Source organism: Lutra lutra, chromosome 11, assembly GCF_902655055.1.
Source record: "Lutra lutra chromosome 11, mLutLut1.2, whole genome shotgun sequence".
Taxonomy (NCBI): Eukaryota; Metazoa; Chordata; class Mammalia; order Carnivora; family Mustelidae; genus Lutra; species Lutra lutra.
This window is the reverse complement of record NC_062288.1, coordinates 54366139-54384315: the sequence shown is the minus strand read 5'-3', so window position 1 is coordinate 54384315 and position 18177 is coordinate 54366139. Positions and strand designations below refer to the sequence as shown.

Sequence of the window (18177 nt, the reverse complement as noted above, 5' to 3'; positions counted from 1 at the left end):
CTCTCCCCTGAGGAAAAGACAACAGCTTTTGCTTACAGATTTTTGTGGCATTTATGTGGTACACTCTGCTTCTTAGCGTTTCTGTGAGCCTAAATAATATTTTAATTATCTTTTCATTTTTAGCTCTTCCTACAATTTCCTAACATTTATTGCTTAAAAATATTTAAGTAAAAAATGTCCCTAAATCAAATTTTAATTTCCATTAATGTCTAGAGCAATGGCTACAAATTAACATGAAATCTGCATTGGTGTTCTTTGGCAGTATGTTCAGAGAAATGGTGACCAGATCTTAATACCAGGAATTATGAGGAGTTGCCAATACGTTTTCTAGTGAGAAGCATTTACTTCCTAGTGTTCATCGTGATAAGAAGATTGATACTTCAAATAATTTATTGCTGCTTTATAGTATACATAATTAAATGAAGAAACATGTTAAACTCAAGGGAATTTTTAATAGTTACTTGCAATTGTTATTGCAGGCAACAACGTGTACATGATTTTATTTCCAAATCCACAAAAAACAAATTTTATACAAATCAGCACTGTAAAAATGTCAATTACAGCCCCAGAGGCTTTGCTGGCAGAATAATTGTCTAAATTCTAGGATATGGGAAACAGGTTTTTTCTGGATTCATCTTTTTCTTTTTCTTTTTTTTTCCTTTTTTTTTTTTTTACAAAAAAAATTTACAAGTGAAATGTTACTACAAAACTTTTTATAAGGAATTTTTGTAAAACATTTACATTTTACCATCAACTATTTCTGTTTTAAAATCATTATGTAGATTTAATACCCTATGCTGCACATCAATTTATGTGGGATGACAACTTAGTGACATGCATAAAAAAAACACCACAAGGCATTAAAATGAAGACTTAAATACAAATATTGTTGCAATAAAACAGTTATAAAATTGAAAAATAGGACCTAAACATCATGCTTATCTAAGTTTGACAAATTAACTTTTTCTCCTAGATTACACACTTTTATTACTGCTCTCATGAGAGTGTGATAAATAATGACTTAACATCAAGTTCTAATGTAATCAGCAACACATACACAAACCTAACCAAAGAAAGTATACTGTAAGAAAAAACTATTCTAACACTGGAGTTCTACCATGATAAATACATAGCTTTGCACTGATAATTACAATAAAGAAAAGTTTTATAATGGTGGCAAAGGGAATGAACAGTGAAATGCCATTAAATATGACTCTACTGCACATCTGTGCCCTATTACTTATAACAGCTATATCCCACTGAGTCAAATAAAGGACACTGAAATTTACGATTCTTATAAGACAGAAAAGTGGATTCAGAATGGTATGCAGAACAGACTGTCAAAATATTTCTAATTTCAGTGGTGAAATGTGCACCTGCTAACACAAATTAATATATTTTATATGCTATAAAGCTATCCAGATTCAGTTTGTTAAATTTATAATAGGCCTCATTGTTGATTAAAAAATAACTTCTATTTTTGATGAGCATACACAGGTATGCATTAAAACTGGTTCTTGGAATAATGGTGCAGAGAGCTCATACTTGGTATTAACAACAACAGAAAGTGTCACTTTGAGGAAACATGATTCAAACATTAGGAAAGTTTCTTTGCATAAAAAAATTTATAGCACTGATTGTGTAGCATAATGATAGATAAAATATATATTTGATGTTTCAGCTCCTATATAATAAAATTAAAATTAACACTACCAAATGCTCCTCTGTACCAAACAAAACAAACTGATTCTGATGTTTTAAAGCCAGATACATCAGTTGTTAAGAGTACATTAAATAAAATATACAAAACAATTTACAAAATCCAACTAAAATTTAAAGACTTTGTTACAAGTCTACAAAAGCTTTAAGAAACTTGAAATTTATAACCACAGTGTAAAAATTTTTTTTTCCTTTAATCTCAAAGCTTTTTATACAAACTGAAAGCACAAAAGACCTTCAGTTTTATATAACGCTACAAAGGGCTGGCCTAAAGTGTACATAGTGTAAACAGTGATCATTACAGTATTTCTCCTTCATCAAAAATACAAGAAACATCACAATTTTGGAAGAGAATTCGCATGAGTAGTACTTTTCCTGAAATAATAGAGAATGCACAAGAAAACACGTACCTTTATTCAAACGGTCCCCAAACTAATAATGTTAATAAACCAGGCAGTTAAAAATTTTACTTTTCAAATGGTCAATTCCAATTCCATTATGCTTCCACGTAAATACATTTTTAAAGTCAGAGATATCTTACTAATACTTAAGCTGTTGGTATAATCCAAATTTTTTTCACAAGACTTTTGGCCATCTTTCCTATAAAACCCTTGCATAAACAATACATTTTTTTTCCTTTAGTCACTTATTGGAACATTATTCTGATTTTTAAAAAATAACTTGCTTCATATTATCACATTGTTATGTATTTGTTAGGCTGTCTTTTTAGGGAGAACTCAGTTATCGGCATAACATAAATACATTTCTATGTTATAAATTAGTAACCAGCCTTCTAACACAGTTCTAGAAATAAATGAGGTTGGCTAAATTTTAGAAGAGAGGAAAATGGAAATTGTAATGTAGTTAAAAGATAATTTTCTGCTGGCCTTAAAAAAAAGGTGTGATAATTCCTTCTTTGGCTACCAAGTCAAAGCATAAAGAATTCTGCACATTGTCAACACAACTCATATTTACAGAATATGAAACTACAGAATGATTTATACTCTATGCAAATATTTCCAATATAAACATTTAAAATGAATTTTGTGGTTCAACCTAGGGTTAGGAATATAACCAATCCTAACTTCAAAACCTTACATGTTAAGTTGCCTCATTTTATTTTTCTGAAGCTATTATGAGTTTTGTTTTAACCACCCTCCCCACCCCAGTATTTTCCTAAGGTTTCAATCTAAAATTTAACCTAAAGTTTAGCTCTATGTTCTTCTTGTGTCTCCAAATGGAGAAAGTACTTGGACTTCACTGATTGTCTGCATACACACTACTATAATGTAGTGGTAATAAAGATCTGAGCTGCATCTCAGATTACTTTTTTGGAACTTACCTAATTCAACTGTTGAAAAATTTCTAACATTTAGAAAAGACGGCCAAAACTATTTTCAGTTAATTTTCCAAAAACAAGCTAAGGAAATAAAGTATTATCCCTATCATCAGTTAGCTATCTGTTTTCTGTGCTATAGGAAAAAAAAATACATAAAATTATTACTGACCGAATTTGTAACAAAGTACTTCCAAAGAAAACAAGTCCAATTAAGGTCCAGCCTGCAAACTACTGAGGTCTGTTTTTTTTTAAACATGTTAACACATGATGTTAAAAGAGGGGGAAGATTCAGTTTAAGGATTATGTGATCTATTTCCAAGTAACTACAACTTATAGTATGGAGGAAATACTTTTCTATCTGTTTCCAGTACATCAGTTTGCTTTTTGTATTTTTAAAAATTCAACACTTCACATGTTGACCCAGAATCTTGGAATACTTAAAGAAGCCAAGAATGAAAACATGATTTCCTACTCTGTAATCCACTTGACCAGCCCATTTCCAGATTTTCAAAGGTGTGTAAACTTAAGTGCAGCACTAGAGGTCTCTGTTATAAATAACTTTTTAGAATTCTTCCATGTTGGTTGAAACATTGGGAGTTGCTGGGTTTGAATCTTGAGAAATGGCTGCAACTGTGACAATTCTTGGGGAGCCAAGCACCTCTGTAACAGATGAGTCCAGTTCTCCCGAGGTAACAATGGCAAGAGCTGTCCCACCACCTTTCTTATTCTGGTGCGTTTTGACATGTTTGGAGAGATGATCACTCCGCATAAACCTTTTGGAACATTCTGGGCATTCAAATCTCTTTTCACCTAAACAACAACAACAAAATAGTAAATGAAGTCATACACATTTTACTTAAATGAAAAAATTTTAAGTAATTTCTCTTCAGAGCATACTATACTTTTAACTTTTGACTATTGCAAAATAACTTCTGTTTTTATTTTAAAATGCCATCAAAGAAAGGGCGCTTGGGTGGCACAGTCAGTTAAGCATCCACTCTTGGTTTTGGCTCAGGTTTTGAGATCAAGCACCTGATCTGGTTCTGAGCTCAGTGTAGAGTCTGTTTAAGTTTCTCTCTCCCTCTCCCCACCCTGCTCCCTGTTCGCTCTCTCTCTAATAAATAAGTCTTCAAAAAAATAAATAAATAAAATGCTATCGAACAAGCAGTGTGGAACAGGAGAACGAGCATGCGATTGGGAATAAATGACCTGAGTTAAAGTCCTGATTCTGCTAAGGCCTACAAGTAAAAGCTGGAGCAAGTTAAGTAACCACTCAGTTTCCCCATCTATGAAATAAGAGGATTTCTAAATTTTTTTTTTAATATTTTATTTATTTGACAGAGAGAGAGATCACAAGTAGGCAGAGAGAGAGGAGGAGGCAGGCTCCCTGCTGAGCCGAGAGCCCAATGCGGGGCTCGATCCCAGGACCCCCGAGATCACGACCTGAGCCGAAGGCAGCGGCTTAACCAACTGAGCCACCCAGGCGCCCCTGAAATAAGAGGATTTCTAATAGACGATCCCCGCTGTAACAATATATAATGTTCAAGGCTTAAGTCCACTTTTCCTTAAAAACTACTGTCTTCATTTTAATTATAATGCCTAGAGGCATAAACTACCTTAGAACTACTTAAAATAAATCAGTTAATAATTTAATAGTGTACTGAGTTTCTTTAGAAGGCAAATACTCTATTTCAGATTTAATAGAGTTTTGAGGTCTCACAGAACAAGGCTGTTAGGTTCTTGTATACAAGGTGATCCTTAAATATGCTCTCCTTAAGATGTAAGATAGTTCCACTGGAACTACTTCTCTATTCTGGAATAAAAACTAAATGTTAACTATAAAAAAAAATGCATTTCACTTCTGTGTTTAACGGGTCGAGTGCACAAAAATTTGGTTAAGTGGTATACCATCATGTGCACAACAGATCGACTATTAGTTTTAGTACTTCCTCTAAAACTTGTTATTTAAGGGAAAGAAATGTTTTCCAAGTCTGACACTAGAATTCCAATCATAAGAAAATTCAGTTTGGCTGACTTCTTTACTTCGCCCTGCTTTCGACTTATCAGCAGAAAATCTGTAGGCTCAACTCTGTCAATATCAGATAACCCACCGTCTTCTTTGTTTGCTCTTATTTTTTAAAAAATTACAGACAGTATTTGATTAAACTTCTTTCAGTCTTGAAAAATTAAATGAAAGGATAAATACATGGTTTAGGCAAAATTCTCAAAAATGTTTGCATTTTCTGAATGCTGATACTTAGACAAGGGCAAAAAAACGATTAAATGTTGGTTTAAGGCTAAGACTGATCTTGAAGTCCTCTGACCTTTCAAGTCTCCCATTTTATTTCCAAAGAAAAATTCACAGATTACAAATTTTAAAGCTAAAAGAAATCTTCAAGATCTTATTTTACATTTTTTATTTTATAAATGAGTAAGCTGAGGCTTAGAAATCAATTAATCTTCTTGGGAATCATGCAACTTATTAATGTCACAGCAGGATTCAAGGCACTGTACTTTTGGTTTAGGCTTTTTATGCTAATCACCAAAGTGCAATTAGAGACCTCTTTTCTTTCATAACAGCAACAGCCAAGAATAATCAGAAAAAACTCAGATGGCGATGGCTGGAAGACACCAGATCATTTAGTAAGCACTGAAATCAACTGGGTGATCAACCTGTACATAGCAACTGCTTAGTAAGTCTTCGTTAGCTGTAATGTTCACGAGCTCAATCATTTTGAACAAATACTTCTGCAACATCTACAATGTACCAGTCACTAGTGATTAAAAAATGAAAAAGTGAGAGTCTGACACTTTAAGAAGATTCTATTATCTTGAGATAGTCATTGGCAATCATGTGGAGCTACCAGTACCAATTAAAAAATTCAAATCCATGAGAGACTATGGACTCTGAGAAACAAACTGAGGGTTTTGGGGGAGGGGTTAGGGAGGTGGGCACACATTGCATGGAGCACTGAGTGTGGTGCATAAACAATGAATTCTGGAACACACACACACACACACACACACAAAATTAAATTAAATTAAAAAAAATTCAAGTCCCAGCCAATCTAATGACAAACTGTATGGGATACCATTGTGACATGGTTTGTATGTGGACCTTTAATCTGCCTACTCCTAACTGCTATGGGTGTCAATTAATTTTAAGCAATAAAAGTTGGCTAGAATCTTAAATTAAGTAAATTACATTGCACAATTAAACTAACATTAGGGAAATGACATTTCAATTTGCTGCCCTTTTCCACATTGAAGTGTGTTTTCTGTAGTGTCAGACAATATCTAAATTTCTTACTGTTAGCAAACTGGTCAGAATTCTTACGCTAATAGACTATAGTATCTTCCTTGTATAATTATCTTAATTATTTTATAATCTCAAGAGGTTAATACTTCTGTAATTAGTATAACTAATTATTGAAACTTGGTGTTAGTTACTTATGATAAGCAGGAATGGCCCCCAAAGATGTTTATGCCCTAATCCTTGGAATTTATGAATATGTTTTATTACATGGCAAAAGGGATGTAATGAAGATTACAGATGTTAACACAGAGATTACTCTGATTTATCTGAGTGGGCACAATCTAATCACAGGAGCTCCGAACAGCTGAGTTTTCTTCAGCTGTAGTCAGTCAGAGTTGCAGCAGGAAAAATCAGAGAGATTAGAATCAGAAGGGACTTTATCTGCTATTGCTGGGAGAGGCGTCCATGGAGAATATGACAAAAAATACGGACAGTTTCCAGGAACAAACAGTAGCCCCCAGAAGAAAGCCAGCACAGAAATAGGGACCTGTGTCCTACAACAGCAAAAACAATTTGGTTGACAGAGTCGATGAGTTTGGAAGAAGATTCTCCCCTAAAGCCTTTGATAAGGAATAGCCAGTTGACACCTTGATTTTGACTTTGTGAGATGCTAAGTGGAGGACCCAGGGCTAGCCTACTCAGACTTCTGACTTAAAGAAACTGTGATATAATAAATGTATGCTCTTTTAGGTTGTTAAATCTGAGATAGTTCGTTTTGGCAGCAATAGAAAACTAAGAGTTATATGAGCTATAATCCTGAAAAAATTAAGGCCTAATAAGATAATAAGTGATAACTGATTTTATTACATGATCCAAAATCTATGAAGTATCTTCATTACAAGTATCCAAAGCAAAATACCAAATTTTACTTCTATTAGAAAATATCCAGAACAGGGGGGAGGAGTCAAGATGGCGGAGAAGTAGCAGGCTGAGACTACTTCAGGTAGCGGGAGATCAGCTAAATAGCTTATCTAAAGATTGCAAACACCTATAAATCCAACGGGAGATTGAAGAGAAGAAGAACAGCAATTCCAGAAACAGAAAATCAACCACTTTCTGCAAGGTAGGACTGGCGGAGAAGTGAATCCAAAGCGACGGGAAGATAGACCGCGGGGGGAGGGGCCGGCGAGCGGCAGAGCAACGGAGCACAAATCAGGACTTTTAAAAGTCTGTTCCGTTGAGGGACATTGCTCCAGAGGCTTAACTGGGGTGAAGCCCAGGCGGGGTCAGCGCGGCCTCAGGTCCCACAGGGTCACAGAAGGATCGGGGGAGTCTGAGTGTCGCAGAGCTTACCGGTATTAGAACAGGGAAGCCGGCTACAGAGACAGAGCTGAGGAGTGAGCTCTAAACTCGGGGTTACCTTGAACCGGTCGCAGGCTGGGTCAGCTCGGAGCGCGGCCAGAGGCCAGGGTGACGGGAGTAATTGGGCGCTGTTCTCTGAGGGCGCACTGAGGAGTGGGGCCCCGGGCTCTCGGCTCCTCCGGGCCGGAGACCGGGAGGCCGCCATCTTCACTCCCGTCCTCCGGAACTCGACGGAAAGCGCTCAGGGAACAAAAGCTCCCGAAAGCAAACCCAGCAAACCCGAGCGGATTACTCAGCCCGGCCCGGGTAAGGGCGGCGCAACTCCGCCTGGGGCAAAGATGCTTGAGAATCACTACAACAGGCCCCTCCCCCAGAAGATCAACGAGAAACCCAGCCAAGACCAAGTTCACCTACCAAGGAGTGCAGTTTCAATACCAAGGAGAGCGGCAGAATTCCAGAGGAGAAGAAAGCAAAGCATGGAACTCATGGCTTTCTCCCCATGATTCTTTAGCCTTGCAGTTAATTTAATTTTTTTTTCTCTTTTTCAATTTTTTTTTCTCTTCTTCTGCTAAATTTTTTAAACATTTACCGTTTTCTTTTTTTAACGTTTTTTAAATAGTTTATCTAATATATATATATATATATTTTTCCTTTTTATATTTTTTATCGGCTTTCTTTTTTAATAGTTTCTTTTTTTTTTCTTCTTCTTCTGAACCCCTTTTTATCCCCTTTCTCCCCCTCACGATTTGGGATCTCTTCTGATTTGGCTAAAGCATATTTTCCTGGGGTTGTTGCCACCCTTTTAGTATTTTACTTGCTCCTTCATATACTCTTATCTGGACAAAATGACAAGGCGGAAAAATTCACAACAAAAAAAAGAACAAGAAGCAGTACCAAAGGCTAGGGACCTAATCAATACAGACATTGGTAATATGTCAGATCTAGAGTTCAGAATGATGATTCTCAAGGTTCTAGCTGGGCTTGAAAAAGGCATGGAAGATATTAAAGCAACCCTCTCGGGAGATATAAAAGCCCTTTCTGGAGAAATAAAAGAACTAAAATCTAACCAAGTTGAAATCAAAAAAGCTATTAATGAGGTGCAAACAAAAATGGAGGCTCTGACGGCTAGGATAAATGAGGCAGAAGAAAGAATTAGCGATATAGAAGACCAAATGACAGAGAATAAAGAAGCTGAGCAAAAGAGGGACAAACAGCTACTGGACCACGAGGGGGAAATTCGAGAGATAAGTGACGCCATAAGACGAAACAACATTAGAATAATTGGGATTCCAGAAGAAGAGGAAACGGAGAGGGGAGCAGAAGGTATATTGGAGAGAATTATTGGAGAGAATTTCCCCAATATGGCAAAGGGAACAAGCATCAAAATCCAGGAGGTTCAGAGAACCCCCCTCAAAATCAATAAGAATAGGTCCACACCCCGTCACCTAATAGTAAAATTGACAAGTCTTAGTGACAAAGAAAAGATCCTGAAAGCAGCCCGGGAAAAGAAGTCTGTAACGTACAATGGTAAAAATATTAGATTGGCAGCAGACTTATCCACAGAGACCTGGCAGGCCAGAAAGAGCTGGCATGATATATTCAGAGTACTAAATGAGAAAAACATGCAGCCAAGAATACTATATCCAGCTAGGCTATCATTGAAAATAGACGGAGAGATTAAAAGCTTCCAGGACAAACAAAAACTGAAAGAATTTGCAAACACCAAACCAGCTCTACAGGAAATATTGAAAGGGGTCCTCTAAGCAAAGAGAGACCCTCAAAGTAGTAGATCAGAAAGAAACAGAGACAATATACAATAACAGTCACCTTACAGGCAATACAATGGCACTAAATTCATCTCTCTCAATACTTACCCTGAATGTTAATGGGCTAAATGCCCCAATCAAAAGACACAGGGTATCAGAATGGATCAAAAAACAAAACCCATCTATATGTTGCCTACAAGAAACTCATCTTAAACCCGAAGACACCTCCAGGTTTAACGTGAGGGGGTGGAAAAGAATTTACCATGCTAATGGACATAAGAAGAAAGCAGGAGTGGCAATCCTTATATCAGATCCATTAGATTTTAAGCCAAAGACTATAATAAGAGATGAGGAAGGACACTATATCATACTCAAAGGAACTGTCCAACAAGAAGATCTAACAATTTTAAATATCTATGCCCCTAACGTGGGAGCAGCCAACTATATAAACCAATTAATAACAAAATCAAAGAAACACATCGACAAGAATACAATAATAGTAAGGGATTTTAACACTCCCCTCACTGAAATGGACAGATCATCCAAGCAAAAGATCAACAAGGAAATCAAGGCCTTAAATGACACACTGGACCAGATGGACATCACAGATCTATTCGGAACATTTCATCCCAAAGCAACAGAATACACATTCTTCTCTAGTGCACATGGAACATTCTCCAGAATAGATCACATTCTAGGTCCTAAGTCAAGTCTCAACCGGTATCAAAAGATTGGGATCATTCCCTGCATATTTTCAGACCACAATGCTCTGAAGCTAGAACTCAATAACAAGAGGAAATTTGGAAAGAACCCAAATACATGGAGACTAAACAGCATCTTTCTAAAGAATGAATGGGTCAACCAGGAAATTAAAGAAGAATTGAAAAAATTTATGGAAACAAATGATAATGAAAACACAACGGTTCAGAATCTGTGGGACACAACAAAGGCAGTCCTGAGAGGAAAATATATAGCGGTACAAGCCTTTTTCAAGAAACAAGAAAGGTCTCAGGTACACAACCTAACCCTACACCTAAAGGAGCTGGAGAAAGAACAAGAAAGAAACCCTAAACCCAGCAGGAGAAGAGAAATCATAAAGATCAGAGCAGAAATCAATGAAATAGAAACCAAAAAAACAATAGAACAAATCAACGAAACTAGGAGCTGGTTCTTTGAAAGAATTAATAAGATTGATAAACCCCTGGCCAGACTTATCAAAAAGAAAAGAGAAAGGACCCAAATAAATAAAATCGTGAATGAAAGAGGAGAGATCACAACGAACACCAAAGAAATACAGACAATTATAAGAACATACTATGAGGAACTCTACGCCAACAAATTTGACAATCTGGAAGAAATGGATGCATTCCTAGAGACAAATAAACTACCACAACTGAACCAGGAAGAAATGGAAAGCCTGAACAGACCTATAACCAGTAAGGAGATTGAAACAGTCATCAAAAATCTCCAAACAAACAGAAGCCCAGGGCCAGATGGCTTCCCGGGGAAATTCTACCAAACATTTAAAGAAGAACTAATTCCTATTCTCCTGAAACTGTTCCAAAAAATAGAAACGGAAGGAAAACTTCCAAACTCATTTTATGAGGCCAGCATCACCTTGATCCCAAAACCAGACAAAGATCCCATCAAAAAAGAGAACTACAGACCAATATCCTTGATGAACACAGATGCAAAAATTCTCGCCAAAATACTAGCCAATAGGATTCAACAGTACATTAAAAGGATTATTCACCACGACCAAGTGGGATTTATTCCAGGGCTGCAAGGTTGGTTCAACATCCGCAAATCAATCAATGTGATACAACACATTAATAAAAGAAAGAACAAGAATCATATGATACTCTCCATAGTTGCTGAAAAAGCATTTGACAAAGTACAGCATCCCTTCCTGATCAAAACTCTTCAAAGTGTAGGGATAGACGGCACATACCTCAATATTATCAAAGCCATATATGAAAAACCCACCGCAAATATCATTCTCAATGGAGAAAAACTGAAAGCTTTTCTGCTAAGGTCAGAAACACGGCAGGGATGTCCGTTATCACCACTGCTATTCAACATAGTACTAGAAGTCCTAGCCTCAGCAATCAGACAACAAAAGGAAATTAAAGGCATCCAAATCGACAAAGAAGAAGTCAAACTATCACTCTTCGCAGATGATATGATACTCTATGTGGAAAACCCAAAAGACTCCACTCCAAAACTGCTAGAACTTGTACAGGAATTCAGTAAAGTGTCAGGATATAAAATCAATGCACAGAAATCAGTTGCATTTCTCTACACCAACAACAAGACAGAAGAAAGAGAAATTAAGGAGTCCATCCCATTTACACTGCACCCAAAACTATAAGATACCTAGGAATAAACCTAACCAAAGAGACTAAAAATCTATACACAGAAAACTATAAAGTACTCATGAAAGAAATTGAGGAAGACACAAAGAAATGGAAAAATGTTCCATGCTCCTGGATTGGAAGAATAAATATTGTGAAAATGTCTATGCTACCTAAAGCAATCTACACATTTAATGCAATTCCTATCAAAGTACCATCCATTTTTTTCAAAGAAATGGAACAAATAATCCTAAAATTCATATGGAACCAGAAAAGACCTCGAATAGCCAAAGGAATATTGAAAAAGAAAGCCAAAGTTGGTGGCATCACAATTCCGGACTTCAAGCTCTTTTACAAAGCTGTCATCATCAAGACAGCATGGTACTGGCACAAAAACAGACACATAGATCAATGGAACAGAATAGAGAGCCCAGAAATAGACCCTCAACTCTATGGTCAGCTCATCTTCGACAAAGCAGGAAAGAATGTCCAATGGAAAAAAGACAGCCTCTTCAATAAATGGTGTTGGGAAAATTGGACAGCCACATGCAGAAAAATGAAATTGGATCATTTCCTTACACCACACACGAAAATAGACTCAAAATGGATGAAGGATCTCAATGTGAGAAAGGAATCCATCAAAATCCTTGAGGAGAACACAGGCAGCAACCTCTTCGACCTCAGCCGCAGCAACATCTTCCTAGGAACATCACCAAAGGCCAGGGAAGCAAGGGCAAAAATGAACTATTGGGATTTTATCAAGATCAAAAGCTTTTGCACAGAAATGGAAACAGTTAACAAAACCAAAAGACAACTGACAGAATGGGAGAAGATATTTGCAAATGACGTATCAGATAAAGGGCTAGTGTCCAAAATCTATAAAGAACTTAGCAAACTCAACACCCAAAGAACAAATAATCCAATCAAGAAATGGGCAGAGGACATGAACAGACATTTCTGCAAAGAAGACATCCAGATGGCCAAGAGACACATGAAAAAGTGCTCCATATCACTCGGCATCAGGGAAATACAAATCAAAACCACCATGAGATATCACCTCACACCAGTCAGAATGGCTAAAATGAACAAGTCAGGAAATGACAGATGCTGGCGAGGATGTGGAGAAAGGGGAACCCTCCTACACGGTTGGTGGGAATGCAAGCTGGTGCAACCACTCTGGAAAACAGCATGGAGGTTCCTCAAAATGTTGAAAATAGAACTACCCTAGGACCCAGCAATTGCACTGCTGGGTATTTACCCTAAAGATACAAACGTAGTGATCCGAAGGGACACGTGCACCCGAATGTTTATAGCAGCAATGTCTATAATAGCCAAACTATGGAAAGAACCTAGATGTCCATCTACAGACGAATGGATAAAGAAGATGTGGTATATATACACAATGGAATACTATGCAGCCATCAAAAGAAATGAAATCTTGCCATTTGCGACGACGTGGATGGAACTAGAGGGTATCATGCTTAGTGAAATAAGTCAATCGGAGAAAGACAACTATCATATGATCTCCCTGATATGAGGGAGAGGAGATGCAACATGGGGGGTTGAGGGGGTAGGAGAAGAATAAATGTAACAAGATGGGATTGGGAGGGAGACAAACCATAAGTGACTCTTAATCTCACAAAACAAACTGAGGGTTGATGGGGGGAGGGGGGTTGGGAGGGGTGGGGTTATGGATATTGGGGAGGGTATGTGCTATGGTGAGTGCTGTGAAGTGTGTAAACCTGGCGATTTGCAGACCTGTACCCCTGGGGATAAAAATATATGTTTATTAAAAATAAAATTAAAAAAAAAAAAAAAGCAAAAGAAAATATCCAGAACATAACCCAAACTCTGATTTAACAAAATGAGTATAGAAAAAAGAACTGCTTGGGGTGCCTGGGTAGCAGAGTCGGTTAAACATCTGACTCTTGGTTTCAGCTCAAGTTGTGATCTCAGGGTTGTGGGACTGAGTCCCAAGCCAGGCTCCAGGCTCAGCGTGGAGTCTGCTTGAAATTCTCTCTCTCCCTCTCCCTCCACCTTCCCACTCATGTGCTCGCTCTCAATCTCTCTCTCAAATAAATAACTAAACAAACAAATAAATAAATCTATCTTTTAAAAAAGAAAAAAAAGAATTGCTACTTTGACCTAGGTTATTAAGAGAATGCCTTGTTATATTACATGACTGTTAAAATATAGTGGTCTTTTAAAAGGACCTAATAGAAGATTCATATTTAGAAATTATATTCAGGGACACCTGGGTGGCTCAGTTAGTTGAGCAGCTGCCTTCGGCTCGGGTCATGATCCCAGCGTCCTGGGATCGAGTCCCACTTCGGGCTCCTTGCTTGGCGGCGAGCCTGCTTCTCCCTCTGCCTTTGCCTGCCACTCTGTCTGCCTGTGCTCACTCTCGCTTCTCTCTCTATGACAAATAAATAAATAAAATCTTTAAAAAAAAAAAAAGAAATTATATTCAATTATTTCCTAGAATAAGAGTAATTTCTCTCAGAAAGAGCTGCTGAGATTTTCAGTGGAATCTTAGATCTGAGTAAATGCAATAAATCAGATCTTTTAAGCTTTATTTTTTGAAGTACCATCAAGAGCCAACTATCTTGCTGTCACAATCTGTTTTCAACATGCTGCCTTCAAATCAAGCTAATAAAATGCATAAAACATACTTTATGAATTAATGTTATTTCTGTCATGATAACATATTTATAAATTAAAACTCACAAATTAAAATTGATTTCAGGAGCAGACTAAGTGACTATGTTAGTTTCCCTGGGCTTTTGTATGAAAGTAACAGAAACTGGATGGCTTCAAACGATAGATATTTATTCTCTCACAGTTCTGGATGCTAGATGTCCAAAATGAAGGTGTCAGTAGGACGATGCTCCCACCAAAGACTCTATAGAGAAGAGTCTTTCCATGCCTCATCCTAGTTTTGGTGACTTTTAGCAATCCTTGGCATTCAGTGGCTTGCAGCTGCATCTCCCCAATCTCTGCCTGTGTCTTCACATGGCCTTTCACCCTATGTTTCTGTGTATTTTTTCCTTCTCACAAAGATTCAGTCATTGGATTTAGAACCCAGTAGGTCCTAAATCTTAAGTGGGTTCTAAATCTTAGGCAGTAGGCATGGTACGACATCATCTTTAATTTAATCTGCAAAAAACCTATTTCCAAATAAAGTCATATTCACCAGTGATTAGCATTTGAACATCTCTTTTTAAGAGAGACAATTCAACTCACTACAGGGACACTGTTAAATGTCTAGCATTTGATATAGCTAAGTAAAAAACATACCCGGTGGCTTACGAATAACTTTTACCATATATCCATATGTAGCATATACAGCAGACCTTGGAACAACAAGGTGTTGGAAGCACGGACCCTCGTATCTGCACAGTTGAAAATTTGTAACTTTTCACTGTCCCCAAACTTAACTACTAATAGCCTATTGCTGAGTGGAAACCTTACCGATAGCACAGTCAACTAACAAATATTTGTGTTATATATATTACATACAGTATTCTGACAATAAAGTAAATTAGAGAAAAGAAAATATCACTAAGAAAAAAAGGAAGAGAAAATCCATTTACAGAACTTTAAGTATTTAAAAAAAAAAATCCATGTATTAATGGACCTGCACAGTTCAAACCTGTGCTGTTCAAGGGTCAACTATTTACAACTTTTTAGTAACAATAACAATTTCATAACCCACATTAAAGGAGTAATTTTTTAATTTGTTCTGAGAAGCCTAGTTATTCAAACTGGGATACTTGCTGGGTCCCTCAAACCGTCTCCTCCAACACTTTCAACTTATTAGTCCATTCTGGACACCTGTTTTAACATACACAGCCTAGAATATCTAAATGAATCTTTTCATGAGTACCCTCAATTCTATCTTTACCTGTGGATAAAAGTAAATTAAAAGGGGGAGCAATGATAATTTCCAAGAAGTCACACGGCTTAAATTTTCTTTAAGTGGAAGAACTGGGAGTAAAGGGAGGCTGAGTGGGAAGGGCAATGGAATTAAGAGTTGAATATTTTTAAGTAATCTCCGCCCAAAACAAGGCTCAAACTTACAACCCCAAGATCAAGAGTCACATATTCCACCAACAGAGCTAGCCAGGTGTCCCAACAAGATTTAGATAATTATTAAAGTAATGAGGAATTTGATCAAAAAAATAGGAATATAATGCTATTTTGATTGATGGGCTGAGATTTGAGACTATGACTTTATAGGGACATCAATTTGCATAATGACTAATTTTTCATTTCCTTCTTCAGTAACTATCTAGTTGAATATAGAAATCATTTGATCAATTTTATCACAAAGGCTTTTTAAAAAGCAATCTCACCTACTCTAATAGTTTTAACTATGATCTATAAATGGATAATGGCATCAAGATCCAGATTCCTAAATTCAACTGTGAATTCCACACTCCTTAGGTGTGCCATACACATCATTCAACATGTTACAAACAAAATTCATCACTGTTTATTAAAGGAAAATGGCTGAATCTTGATTAGAACAGCAAATTTTATGGTATTTGAACTTTCCTAATTCCATTTTTAAATTCTCCAGAAGCCTAGCAGCTACCAAACAGAACAGAATGGAGCTGGAATGCTTTCAAAACCTCATGTCCAAGGAATTGTCATTATGTGATCTGTCTTGTGGTTCTTCAGAAGACCTCACGTAAAAGACTAGTTTACTGAATCTGACTTGGAAGCAGCCCAATGTGAAAGGTGTTTTTCCAGGGACAGAAAGGAATATGTGTTTGTCTAAGACAACTGTAGTAAGTGTTTTAACTTCATGGATGCCCAGGGCAGTGGATAATATTTGGGACAAACAATAAAAAGACTAAAACTTAAAAGGAAAAACTGGGAGATAAAATATCCATAGTGGCTTTAAAAAGTTCTGGCATATTCCCTGGAATCTGGATGACCACATACATGCTTTAAAGCTATGAACATGCCCAGGAAAGATTTGAGAAGCCTCAAACTCTCATGTGTGCTTAACGGTTGAGAGTCTGCATGGGCAGGAAGTGGAAGCTAAGGCAGAGGCGACAATCGTCCAAGTGCTGCCAGGCATTCCAACATACACACAAAACCTCTCAGCAAGAGGGAGAGATTTACCGATTCAAGATAGTTAAGACTATCTGCAGAATATTTAAGAATATTTGCAGACAGGATAGCTGAATACCTCCCAAACTGATGAAAAACAATGTACACATCTAAGAAGCTCAGTAAACTCCAAATAGGTTAAATGCAATGAGATTAACACTGAGACATATAAACTGCTTAAAGTCAAAACCAAAGAGAATCTACAAACAGCAAGAGAAGTGATACATCACCTACAAGGGACTGTCAGATAATAACAGCTGATTTTTTACTGGAGCTCACAGAGGCCAGAAGCAGTGGGATGATACATGATGAAAGGAAAACCTTGTCAACCAAGAATTCTACATACAGCAAAACTATCTTTCAAAAATGAATAGGGGGTACCTCAGTGGTTCAGTCAGTTGTATGTTTGACTCTTGATTTGGCTCAGGTTGTGATCTCAGAGTCATGGGTTTGAGCATTTATTGGGCTTCTCACTTGGCAGGGAGTCTGCTGGAGATTCTCTCTCTCCTTCTGCCCCTACACCCAGTGCCTGCTCGCTCTCTCTCTCTCTCTCTCATAAATAAATAATCTTTTAAAAAGATGAGAAATTCAGACATTCCCAGATTAATAAAAATGGAAAGAATTTATTGCTAGCAGATTTGCACCTAGATTATTTTAAGGTGTGAACTGTAATCCCCAAAGCAGGCAACTAGTAAGAAAATATTATATTAATATAGAAAAATAACAAGGGGATTAAAATAACACACAAGGAATATTTAACACCAAATGCTAGTAACAGAGGAATACAGGAATAAAAAGAAGACACCTAGAAAACAAATATGAAAATAGTGTAAGTCCTCATCAGTAATTGCATTAAATGTAAATGTATTGAATGTTCCAATTAAAAGGCAGAGGTTACCAGAATGAATTATAGAAAAATATGATCCAATTATACATTGTCTAAAAGAGGCTCACTTTAAACTCATCAAGAATAGGCATTAACAGGATGGAAAAAAGAAACACCATGCAAAAAAGAGCTGAAATAGTTATATTAATAACAGACCAATATGATAAAAATAGTTACTATAGACAAAGACACTTTACAATGATAAAGACTCACTCCATGATGAAAACATAGCAATTATAAACATATATGCACCTAACAAAAGAGCCCCCCAAAAAACCACCACAAGAAACAAAACTGAGAGAACTGAAGGAAGGTAGACAATTCTACAATATACTTATCCTTCTCCTGTAGTCTCCATTTCAACTGATAGTAGT

At 36.8% G+C, this 18177-nt stretch overlaps 1 protein-coding gene across 2 annotated transcripts in view; it reads right to left on the bottom strand.

Annotated features, from left to right (window-relative positions):
- Positions 1–445: 445 nt before the first annotated feature.
- Positions 446–18177, bottom strand: part of SP4 (Sp4 transcription factor) — a 91725-nt gene continuing 73993 nt past the window's right edge. For both annotated transcript variants that reach the window (XM_047695299.1, XM_047695298.1), the window contains exon 6: positions 446–3868. In XM_047695299.1, the coding sequence (XP_047551255.1) occupies positions 3621–3868 (248 nt within the window). In that variant the 3' untranslated portion in view covers positions 446–3620. The remainder of the gene's footprint in view (positions 3869–18177) is intronic.